Below are 13,458 nucleotides of genomic sequence, written 5' to 3'. Positions count from 1 at the left end.
ATATGTATTTTATATACTTTTATATATATATATATATATATATATATATATATAAATATATATAAAATTTTAATTATTTCAATGATTATCTATCGGTTAGAAATTTTTATAACGTGGATGAATGACATAATTTATGAGTTGGCTCAAAAAGATTTTTTTTTCTTGAGACCTATAACCACGGTAATTGAACCTAAAATTTCATTAACTTAATAATTGTTGCTAGATCTTTAGTTTCATTATTTATAAAGGCATAAAAATAAACATATTATTTAAAAAATGTTATGAAAAATGATCATTCTTACATTTTACATCGACGTATGTAGTGATATTCTGGGATCCGTGTTTATTGGAGGCTTCGCATGTAAGGTAACAACTGTCTGACGATTCAAAACCAGGTTGTTTAATAAATAATAATTCATTTCCATTTGGCAAGAACATACTACCATTGCCGTCAATTATTTTCGAAGACGTGGAATTTGATAGCTTGACGTACCAAGTAAATTTCGGTGGCGGTTCTCCTCTGAAATAAAATTAACACACTATTTATTGAATCTCAGAAGCCTGATATGTAATCATGCACATTCACAATTCAACAAAAATTATGACGTGTAAAAAATGTCTTATATGAAAAATAGTTAGAAGATTATGTGTAGAGAAATAATTCACGGATTGACGGTTTGAATGAAACAAACACATTTGTTTTGAAACCAATGCATAAATGTTACGTAAGTCCTAAATTTAAAATAAATATAATTGAATACATTTGAAAACACTTTAGATATCTCTAGAAAACAATTCTACGCACTACCTCCCGGTGAACACACATCTACTGTATACGCAGGGGCAGCTCTACCTTAAGGGTTCATAGGGACCATCCCCACATCGTTATCATGGGGAGAGTGCGTAAAAAACGTCCGAAATTTCATAATATACCTACTTAATTAAATAAATTATTTAATTTATTTCATCTATCTACATCCCTCGCAATTTTAGAGAGATATTTATTATTATTATATAAATAAATAAAGCAATAATTGTATATTATGTGATAACATAATAATGATTACGCGGTATTAAAATAATCTATTAAATTAAATACGCTCTATTTTACGGTGACACCTATGTACAAGTTAAGAAAGCTATGTCGTCTATTTTTGGCTGATCGGGGGTCACTCAGTCCCATCCCGTTGCTGCGATACAAATTATTAACAAAGTATGTGAATGCATTAGCGTTATTATACGCATACTAGGGACTGCATAGAAGGACCCCATAGATGAGTAAAAACGCTCGTTGTATGTTGTTGTTCAAAACTGATGATGGTAAATCAATATTAATTATTATTATTTATTAAGTTTATATTTTTAAGCATGATTTTTAGATGTGATTAATTAACGACTCTCAAAAATTACTCATTTCCTCATTAATAAAATCATATTATTATAACTAGCTTCGTTTATAATGTAACTACCCTTAATAATATGATAATGTAGGTAAGTACATACTTGTACATATATTTGATAATTAATGACTAAACCCCACCACTTAGAAAGTCGACGAGCCGCCACTGTGTATACGTACCAATGTGCTTACCAATTAAGCCAAAGGCGTCCTATCGTGGTCGTAGTAGTTTTTTGGATATCGATTTTTGTGTTTTAAATCAAGCTATTAATAATTACTAACCGACTCCAGGATCTCTTCAAATTTTATTTATAACGTATTTGCGCTTTTTTAATAATTTAATAAACTATATTTCTAATTCAACGAATATTTCACAAGATTTGAGAATGTAACATTCTCTTTATTGAGCATACATAATTTGAAAACATCTCAGAGAGACTAGGTACCTACTAGACCAGGAGTGCTCAACCCAAATCGTTTGGTGGGTCAAATAAAATATTACTGAGCTTAGGTGGGCCACACATATAAAAAATAAAACAAAGAACTTATTCAAAATATGTTATTACTTTATAATTAATGTGACACTTGTTTTTGTAAATTCTTCGATATATTTTTCATATTGACTGGTAATTTACCCGACGCACATCGCATATGATTGGTCGTGTTTTCATCGAGCAACCTGCTGCGACACTTCGTTTTGACTACATTTAATTTCGGAAAAAAAAACTAAAATGCTGCTGTAATGCATATTGCGACTCGTTTTAATTTTGGAAATTCATCTTTGAGGATAAATTTCTGATAAAACTCAAACTTATTTCCTTCGAACATGCATTTTAACTCTATGCTTGATTGCAGTTCTATTCTCTCTATTTGTAAATTTGGAGGCTCTGACACCACCCCACCACCACGTTCAATGGAGTTAAGAATATTTTGAACATTTCCTCATCCTTTTGCAGAAATGCGAATCAGGTATCTATTTATTTAATTAATTTTGTGACTTCATTAGAATATTCAAAAAAAATATTTACGGTCTCTATTAGGTACGGAGTGTGTGAGCGGCATAAGCATAAAACAGGTACTAGCACGCAGCACAAATTTTATTTCTGTGATGTTTTTAATGTGGTAAATTTACGAGAATTTGTTTGTTTTTGGCCATACCTGTTAAGTAGACTATCTAGAAAAAAATTGGTAAGTACTCTGTTGAATAAAAAATTGAATTTTACAACTGTATTAATGACAAAAAAATTCAACACAATTATTGTATAAAAATATCTATCGATTAATATAGGTAGTGTTTCATTATGTATGGTAACTATTCAGTCACCTACATCTATATCAGAGGCTCTGGTACATAGATGCTTTTTTAATATTTTAATTGGGTAAGTACTGAGCCCTTTGTCTGGTATTAATTGTAGTTAAATACATAATATCGTCGGTATACTGGCAGAAAACGTTAAGTCAAAATTTAGCTGTTTTTACCTAATAATGCTTTGTATTATTATATATTGCATTATATTATTTTATATTATACTATATATATAATATATGCCTGTATTCCTCAATATTTATCTAAATAATAAAACAAAGTATTTATATAGCAGGTGCGTTTGTAATAAATACGTACTGTAATTCCGATCTAATATATAATATTCAAAACAAATTTCCATACTTACATGACTGTACAAACCAGCTTTTGAGGAATTTCACCTTTTTTTATAGGAATTATTGGATCTCCTGAAATAGTTAAACCCTCAGGAGGAACTGAAATTATTATAAACATATTATCGTCACTGTTCTGGCAGAAGATACTAATTCGAAAAAATGACATTTCAGTTATTTATACCAAAATGTTCCTTATTTCAAACTTTACCGTCTGTAAACCTTCTTAATAAATAAACAGTTTTTATATTAAAGTCATCCTTTTTATGATTACTTAATAAACTCACATTATAGATGATTTAAAACATTTTAACAACTTCAGAGTCAAATTACTCAAAACAAGTATTCTCCAGTTAGTGTGTTCTGCCAGAACAGAGACGTTATGTTTTGTAATAAAAATAATTAATCTATGTGTTTACACGTTTTAACTGAAAGATACTATTATATTTATTTATGTAGGCGATTAGATACTTAAAATGACATTAAGTAAATTCACATCACGTAATGATGGTTATGGTTTATAACTTTGTATATTTTTTGATGAAAACTACTGTACAAATGTCAGAAGAAACCTGCAACTGAAAAGACTTGAACGAAAAAAGTCGTCAATCTGAAAGTTTTACAGAAAATAACGAGATTTTTCATAAAATCATGCAAAACGTATCTCGCAAACGTAAGAACTAATATCGCACCCCCAGTTAAATACTGTCGTAAGTATGTTTTCCCAATTTGTATAATTGTTTCCAAGGCATTGGTAACCGTAAGACAAATACATTATCGGATCCAGAAATTAGTCAATGCGTTGACCATCCATTTCGATAACATGATTAATATAATTTAATGCCCATATAAAAACTGAAGACAGACTAAATATTCTACTATCCGATACGACAGTCATAATATAAAATTAAATTCGGCTAAGGAGTGGTCATAGACTTAATGGCTATATCCTTAGATACGCTTATGGATCGTGTGCGGATGTTGTGAGTCTCTTGGATTGCTGATTGCATGAACGAACAAAATGATTCCACCATCAGAGAATTTACAATTCGTGACAGTCTCTTCTGCGTGTGACAGAAACAAAATGAGTGGTGCATATTATGCGATGACATTAAATAATGATACCTTATTTTTTATTCCTTCATTGCTTGTTACTATAAAAATACTTATCCAAAGCAAACTCTCCTACTACAATTATAAGTATGGTGGAATATGTAACCTAAAATTATATAAATATTGTAGTGCTTTTGATTTTTTTTTACTGTAATCGATCCTAATATGATCATACGGGCCTCCACAGAGTGGAGGTTTGTATTAACAGATTTTGTTTTTACGAGAAATGGATGTTAGCTACTTGGTCAATTTATTAGGTAGGTACATATAATAAATCATACACAAATTGAAAAACAACACGTTTACTTGCCAGACCCAGGATTCGAACCTGGGGCTCACGACGTTATAGGCCAACGCTAGAGCCGCGGGGCCATCGTGTGTGGGTGTCTTTACAACAGGCCACGTTAAGCCTTATGAGTACCCTATTACCAAAATAGTTTCAAGTTGTACTCTTTTTGCAAGATTTTATGAAATCTCACGAAGGTCCATTAGGGAATCACTACTCCAGCTTGATGGACCAGACCAAGACTGATTGATGACAGATGGGTGAAGCGAAGCCTGTCAGGAGTTCTCAGTCTTCAGTTATAAAAGTTCTAAGTTGAAGAAGTAGAATGACGGAGCTTCGATTTTTTAACCAAACATTTTCAGTCAAGTTTATTTTTCAATCGGTACTCATTAAACTAAATGGATGAGGTACGTATCTATTTACTCGAACTTTAGCGATTTTATTAAATGATTAATAATAATTATTATGCCTAAGTAATAACTGAGATAAAATAAAATAAACTTACATTCAACTTTTAATGTAGTTGTCGATTTTATACTCGTTGTCTTTTTTATTTCAGATGATACAGCTTCACATGTATATGTATTGTCCCGTGAATTTTTGTGGAACAATTCCGGACGGCCGTTGTGTAATGTCTAAAATGAGCAATGATGCACCACATTACTTATTTTTCATGAATTATATTATTATCTTTAATTTGGGTAAGTATATATGTTATGCATATTGTCCGGGTAGAATGATAAATATTATTTACTTCGTGTATCATTTAGCGACTAAATTTATTAAGCTGCTCTATGGGATTTATGTTATAAACATTTATAAACACATTAAGATCATGTCATATGAGCACACGTGAGCTCGCATTTAAAATTTTATCAGACATGTGAAAACGTATGGTGTCATTGTTTAAAAAAATCTGCTAATTACAACATTAAGGTAATCAAATGTTTTTTATTTTTTGAAAATTTACACATTTTTGAGTCAAGTGCTCTCACGTATCTTTGTGGTTTATTCTGTGGTTTAAGGGGCTTTGAGGGCTACACATAACACGTTACAGAAAAAGTTTTCGTAGGTTGTCAGTTAGTAAATGTTCTGATTTTTATAGCACGTGCGCTCACATTACGTGATGGTTATGTGTTTCTAGCATATGGTCATAAAAGTAATATTTATATTGGCTTACCGTCATGTGTCGCGTCTACAATTAACTTTGTATGCAAATTCGAGCTTTAAATAAAAACAATGATTGATTTTATTTTTAAATATATCAAAACAGGCAAGCGTTTATGTTGAAAAAGTTGGTAACATAATATTAAAATAATATTGTAATTGGCATTACAAACTAATTATCTTTTGTTGAATAGGCAACACAAAAGTAAATCTTGACTAAATTCGCTTTTCGTATTTTGTTCATCTCACTCAACTGACCAAACCGCCACGCCCTAAGCCCGGTTTTTTGAGTAAGAACCCAGTAAAACCCACTATAACAAAAGGACGGGATCCAAAATAAAAATATTAACCCCAGTATCCAAGAAGATTTCATACCAATGTGGATTTCACGGATTCGAAAAGATGGTTCGTGAGATTTAGCGGTAATTCAGTATTGTTGATTGTAATTTTTTTTAGATTTATTGCTTCTTCCGGGTTCAGAAGGTCTCCATTCTTCAACCACTTCACATCACAGATTGGAGAACATTCCACGTGACACGTCATGGATAATTCCTGAAAACAGAAAAAACTGATTTAAACTTTGTCTATACACATTGTCATTTTTTACGATATTTGTATACCCATAATATTATATAGGCGTATAAGGTGCTTTATTTTTACACAGAGTATTCGAAGAAACTTTAGGAAATACTTTGATTTACCACTGAGAACTTTTGAATGAAAACGATACTGTTAGAAACAAAATGTACAGTATCTTGTAATTAGTGTTTCGATTAATAAATTTTATTCGATTACATATGTAGAATATAATAATATGATAAAAGTAGTCGTCTCGAGAAGTCTCTTTTTGATTAATTTTTTTTATTTACATTTCTCAATAAATCCATGAATGAAAATCTCGATAATTCGAAGAGTTCAGATACATATAAAAATAATTACAAGATAAAAATAACTTTTTATATACAACATTTTTAAATTTTCTGTTGAATCATATAAACTTGACTTCACTAGCTTAAACGATGAAAAAAAATGTACTTGATAAAAATAATACTGAAATATCATTTTGACATTTCATATTGATTTCCATAGTAACGCACCTATATATTAATAATTTAGTTGCTAGGACCCCAGACCCCTAGCAACCAATAATAGTGAATTGGATTACGGATTTCTTCCGAAATAATTTTTCATACAAAACAGAATTGACTGAAAATGAATTCAATTCTACTTAAATATGGCTAAAAGTATTAAAAGAATGCATTGACATCTTGTTCTGATATATTCTACAAGTTTCAAATGTCTAGCTAGTCGGGAAGTTAGTTAAAGATTGATTGCAAGATTTGGACCGGACAAACAACCACCGGACAAATAAGAATACAAGGTAATAAAAACGTTGTGAAATAGATTTTGAAACAGCGTTTCCAACAAAAAGAAAAAGTATCCTACGCGTAAAAACTTCTCTAGAACAAATTGACGGATTTTTTCCACGAGGTAATTCACAAAATTTTCTAGCGTAGACTTTTAAATTATTTTTTCTGAAGAATTCTTGAGATTTCGAGAAATTAAGCAACCATTAAGCAACTCGAATTATCGAAAAACAAATATTTATGAATATAAAAAAAGTCGAGAAATTACAAGCCTTACTATAAGATCACAATTAATATTACGCTAAAGTACCTACTTTAAAAATGAATATTTCTTGGACTTATTTCTGGTGAGGCTTATTGGATAGCTTAGAGAAAAAATTACAATTCACAAACATTCTAAATTATGAATGATGATTTAAATTCAATCATTCTATGCTTAGAGATGTACATATTGAGATGCCTTTATATCATGTTTGAGACTTTCATGGTTATTTGGTTTCAACTTATAGAATTGAAAAAAAAGTCAGTCTAAACTTAATGGCGGTTCTTTTTTTTTAATATTATATTATATATAAATATTAATATATTAAAATTAATCATGCGATTAAAATAAAATTGAGAGTAACAATTGAAAGAAAAAAAAACATATTTTTTTGTTCTCTTAATCAGTTTTGGGTACCAAATGAAATTCCAATCATATTCATGATATTGTTAAGATAACATCTGAACTACACACTCACCGAAACATTAAAAAGCGTCCGCGTATAATTATCCAGATTGATTATAAATCTTGGAGGGGCTGAAAAATGTTTAAAATAAGGTTAGCTCAAAGTTGATCAAGAGAAAATTAGGAAAATCGTAAAGAACTTTAAAACATAATGATAATAGATGGTTCTAGATATGAATATACGTTACCATAAACTAATAAACTATTTTTTCTTTTATTCAAAAAATAAGACACAACATTTAAAAATGTTGTGTTATATATATATATATATATATATATATAGAATTATTAATAAGCATGTCCTTGTTTTTTCGTACAAGGTGGTTGTTAGTAATTTTGAACACCCAAGCTTTGAGAAAATCACATACATAATGTATCCACACCGGGAATCAAACCCAGAACTCTCGGGTGGAAGGCCAATGCTTTACGCATTGCAACACGAGAGCCGCCTCAATTCTATGTATTGAACAGACATAATTTGAACACATATCATGCATATATACATAAAAAAATCTTTTTGTAGAAAAAAATACGACATCCGACGGAACTTGAACCTGTATCCGCTGGATTCGCGACAGTGTGCTTTTCCAAATAAGCTACGGGCATTCTATTTAATTATAATGCAATTCTATATGTCAGTTAAAGTCGTGTGTTGTAGTTATTTTTTTTTCTTACCGTAAATATTAATATATGCATGTGAACTTTGTGGTCCGAAACCTACATCGTTTCCAGCTGCACACGTGATATTGTTTACTTTCGTTTCTACAGAGACGGGACTGATGGTCCAGGTTGAGTTTTGAATGTCTGCCACCAACTTGGAATTGTTGTACCACGAAAATCTGAAAATAAATTGGAATTCTGACGATGTGTTGCAGCTCGGGTTTTAACTAGCGTGTACCATTGAGTAGATAGACAGCACTCCGTATGATAATACGAACAAGATACGTCATGTTTCGCAAGGAATTTGACATATCTTATCATTCTAATCGAGCCATCTTTTAATACTAGTCAGAGTGCATAATTTACTAATTTTAAGCTTTATAGGTAGGTACCCAAACTTTACTACTAAGTATATACATTATTTTGGATATATATTTGTAAAGCTAGGGTGGAGTACTTTTGGCCGCCTGAATAATGTCTTCAAAAGTGACCTTCTACTGTGCCTAAAGCGCAAAGTGTTCTACCAGTATGTGCTTTCCGTTATCACACATACGTGTGAAACATGGACCCTAAGTAAAAGAGGGATCCAGAAATTTAAAGTAGCACAACGTGGTATGGAGAGGTGCATGCTGAGCATAACGCAAAAGGTCAAAAAGAGGAATGAATGGATAAGGAAGCAGATAAAGGTTTGCGATGCAATAGAGTTTATTAAAAGCCTTAAATGGAGATGGGCTGGACACATAGCTCGAAGAAGAGACAATCGTTGGACAGTGGAATCCAAGAAGTACAAAACATCCGCAAGGTTGACATAAAGGCCGCTGGATCGATGAAATGATAAAGTTCTGCGGAAGTACGTGGCAACGCAATGCACAGGACCGAGAGAAGTGGAAGCAGCTTGAAGAGGCCTTCATCTAGCAGCGGATAGATTCAGGCTGATGATGATGATGATATACATTATTTTAACGTTTTTTAGTATGATAGGTTGTTAGCGTAGGATAAACGCAACTCAATATACTATTTCTAAGTATTATGAAGCCCATAAGAAGCTCAGATAAGTTTCATTAATGTATCCCATGATGGCCGAGCGGATACCGCGTCGGCTTATAATGTCGTGGGACTCGGGTTCGAATCCTGCGTATGGAAAATATGTAATATTATGTTGTTTTACAATGCGTTTTTGGACCCCGGGTATAGAGATAATAGGTAAAACAAGTCACTGGCGTATATTTCTCGTAAAAAAAAACAATAATCTCTTAATACCACCTCCACTCTGTGTGATTCATAAATGATATTATCAGGTTCAAACATGAAATTAATATATTATATTATTTTATCTATCTAAATATAAATATTTATCACATTTTTTTAGTAGACAGGTACCAATTAAAAATAAGCCGCTTTTTGTGTGTTATATTTAAGTTAATGCGTATACTTTTATACCACATACAAAGACACAAAATGATATTGTATAAAATAACATATACCGATATTTTATTCAATTGACAAACATATTTTAAAGCCTTAAAACATATTGTTAATTAACTATTTATTTATACAAAAAATAATTCACAAAATTTAAGAATGTATCATTCTTTTATTGAATTTGAAAACTGAATGCTGAAAAATTTTCAACAATAGATTTTTTCTATTGGTTATATATTTTTTATTTTTTTTTTCAAATTATGTATATTGTTAATAATTTCGGAATAAAATCACGAATACCTTGTTGCCTCTGGTCTTCCAGTATCCTTCACTGAACATGTAAGGTGAACACTACCACCTCTCTTAACTTTCTTACTTGATATGTCGATATCTGCTTTACCAGGTTTATCTGAAAACAATCATAAAGCATTTTATCCATGGGAGGCAAAAAAAATCCTGATTCACAATAAGTTTATACATTTAAAAAACGTGCTTTCGTGATACTGAATAATATATTTTGTAAGTTTTTAAGCGATCAAAAAATAAATATATTCTATTTCTTCTATTATTATTATTATTATTATTATTATTTATTCTATGTTATTTTTTTTTATTTTTTAACTCCTTTGGGCATCGGAAATTTAAAAAATCATTTTTATCACTATGCTTATATAATTTTGGTATTATGTTATGTAATAATAATGGTATGTTGGAATAGTCCTGCTAGTATACTGAGTTTGAATTTTAATTTAGCTTTATTTGTCCTTAACTAATGAATGATTTGTGGATATCTGAGAGAGTAATTAATATTAAAACTATTTTTAATTAACTGTTTCTTTTACTCAACGAATAATTTACAAGATTTTAGAATGTACCATTCTAATTATTGAACATACATAATATTTTAATTTAATACCTGCGCTGATAAGCAGGTATTTAAAGAACAATAGTTAAAGTTTGTCGCAATTGGTATGTCACCTCGTAGCATAGAGAATAATGCGCGGGCGGGGTCGTACACCCAAGAGATGCTGGTTCGATTCGGTGGCTTACTTTTTTCAAAAAGACTTTTTCTATTGGTTATAATATATTTTCTCAGAAGTGTTTTTCAAAATTATGTATGTACAACTATTTTAGTGAGGTCAACATAGTAAAAATATACTCACAATGTACGACGAATTGTTTTTTAATACTCAGGTCACTCCACCCCGCTGTGGTTTTCGCTTTGCAAAAATAATTTCCATGCATAGTTTTGTTAATATTTCGGAGTTGCAGACTATCTGGCCCGTGAGTTATACATGAATCGTCATCTGAAAATAAAAATTACTATAATGTAGTCCGATGGGAAAACTAAATAATAATATTGTGCAGTTTTGTATGAAAATGTAAAATTTGACAAGATAAATAGGAATATTCAAATAATCGTTTTCAATATATTGTAATTTGTCCATTTCAAAAATTTACCCAGTAGAAACACAAAAAACGACAGAGACTTTGATTATTATCATCTGATTTGATTGACTTTCAGATCAGACATATATTTCTCTATCTATATCTCCGAAAGAGAAGGGTATAGTGCAGATTAGCTTTTTCAATGTCGCACCCTCACTTCTTTCTGTATTCTTATATAATTTGTTAACCCTCAGCTCTGTACTTTAAATTCCTATTCACAATTTATTGTGTGTATCTATTTTATATTTCTTGATTTGACCGTAATATTATGTAAGCATTACAGAGAAATACTTTTTTCTTCTTTGACCATGTCCGTGCCTTGGTTGAAACTAGGGAATCCAATCCCGAGCCAAAATTCTGATCCCGGGATTTCGGGATTAAAATTCCTGGTCCCGGGATTGGCATTTTTTTCCATTGTTAAAATAAATTTTTATATTTACAAATATCATTGATAAAATCGGTTAAAAATAAATCTAGTATAATTTATACCATTTAAGACATGTATTGTTAATATTGTATACGTTCAATCTTGGAAATACATAAGTTTAATGGAGTAAATAATATTGTAATATAAATAATAATGTAAATTTTATACGAGATTGCTGTTTCTGATAGTAAAGACTTAATAAATGGGTTAGCGAGATTTAAAATAGTAAAGCAAATCATGGTGTACTTATGCCCTTTCCGCTTCATAAATCTAATTAGTCAGCCAAATATGAAACTGCAGTAAAACGTATGAGATCATGGTGAAATTACTTTGTTAATAGTGCGAAGCATTGTTTTTTCCAATCTTTCTCATTTGTATTAATTTATGTGAAAAAATAAAATGAGTCGGCAACTTACACATGGGTATAAATCAAACATCATTGAACCTCAGTTTATTTTTAATGTAGTTATTTGTTATTAAAAGTATTTTTTCTGTTATATTTTCGTTTTTATTTTATTTTCCATAAAAATTGATAAAAAAATCAATCCCGAAAGTTTCAGGATTATGTTTATCAATCCCGGGATTCATAGGTATTGAAAATAGCTCGGGATCCCGGGATTGGAATCCATAGTTGAAACATATGTATACTACAGGACGCCTCCAAGAATCAATAGTAATCATTTAAGATATACATCATACCTTCTCGATTAGGATTGCACAGAGGCCAGTTAACAGTTTCCTGATCGTGTAACCAAATAACTTCGCCAAACTTTTTCGGATTTCCACTTAATAGTATGCAACTCAAGGTAACTCCATTTTTATCACCAAGTGTTAAGGTTTCTTTATCCATGGTCAATTTCACACGCGGTAAGGCTGAAAGTTTAAAGAACATTACTATTATCAATAATGCCTATATCATGTGATACAATTTTGATAACATCTATATAATATAACACGTTTGGACTAACCACGATTGTCCATTATCATTTTCCGAGCTACACATAATCAAACTCCTTGATTAACTAATACGGTTATCTTTCAGAATAAGTCTCGCGAACCTGGAAAGATTAGAATAGAAGGTGAAGAACGAAATCGTGAAGAATAAAGGATGTAATATATTAACTAAATAAAATGTACAAAAATGTAACTAGAAATGTAACTGTATGTAGTAAATTTAAATGTCAATAAGGACAAATACAAAAATCAAACAAAATTATATTCACTGTTTAAATTGTGTTACACACCGAACAAATCACCTACAAGAACACTTAAGGGCGGACTTGCTCAGCGTAGGTCAAAATGGAGCTTTTATTGTTCCTTAAACGTTGTAGATAATCTATTTTTATAATTTTGAAGCCTTATTATCCTTTTTATTTATTTTAAACGTTTAATGACTGCATAAAGTATTTTTATTACATAAAATAGTATTCTTTTGAACCTCTCGCTCTAATGTTTTAGAATATAGTCATATTTCAGTACATGCATGTGCAGTGGTGTTAAGATTTTTTACATTTATTAATTTTTAAACGCATTTATGAAACCATTAGTATAATTTATGTTGACATTATTATAGTGAAATATTTACGATAAAAAAATAAATTGATAATCTCTGTGATCCTAAATTTGACAAGATTTAGGCATTTTATTATGCAAAAAATCGGCAAGATTAACACATTTGAAGATAATTCTAAAGATACTAATTATAAGCTATGTCTTTGACCATTCAAGTGTGATAAACATCATACGAATAATGATTGCTTTATAATAATTATTGACCTAAGA

At 30.5% G+C, this 13,458-nt stretch overlaps 1 protein-coding gene across 1 annotated transcript in view; it reads right to left on the bottom strand.

Moving 5' to 3' along the window:
• Positions 1-451: 451 nt before the first annotated feature.
• LOC147066745 (B-cell receptor CD22-like) overlaps positions 452-13,458 on the bottom strand; it is a 41,738-nt gene continuing 28,731 nt past the window's right edge. The window contains exons 9-13 of the mRNA XM_085954670.1: positions 12,376-12,549; positions 10,101-10,209; positions 8,440-8,557; positions 6,000-6,176; positions 452-520 (exon numbers count right to left, since the gene is read on the bottom strand). Coding sequence (XP_085810796.1) covers positions 452-520; positions 6,000-6,176; positions 8,440-8,557; positions 10,101-10,209; positions 12,376-12,549 — 647 coding nt within the window. The remainder of the gene's footprint in view (positions 521-5,999; positions 6,177-8,439; positions 8,558-10,100; positions 10,210-12,375; positions 12,550-13,458) is intronic.

The sequence above is a fragment of the Rhyacophila brunnea genome, unplaced genomic scaffold, assembly GCF_057557595.1.
Source record: "Rhyacophila brunnea isolate RB1 unplaced genomic scaffold, BYU_Rbru_1.0 scaffold_4, whole genome shotgun sequence".
Classification (NCBI taxonomy): Eukaryota; Metazoa; Arthropoda; class Insecta; order Trichoptera; family Rhyacophilidae; genus Rhyacophila; species Rhyacophila brunnea.
Note: the sequence above shows the minus strand (reverse complement) of the source record. Positions and strands in the feature narration are given on the sequence as shown.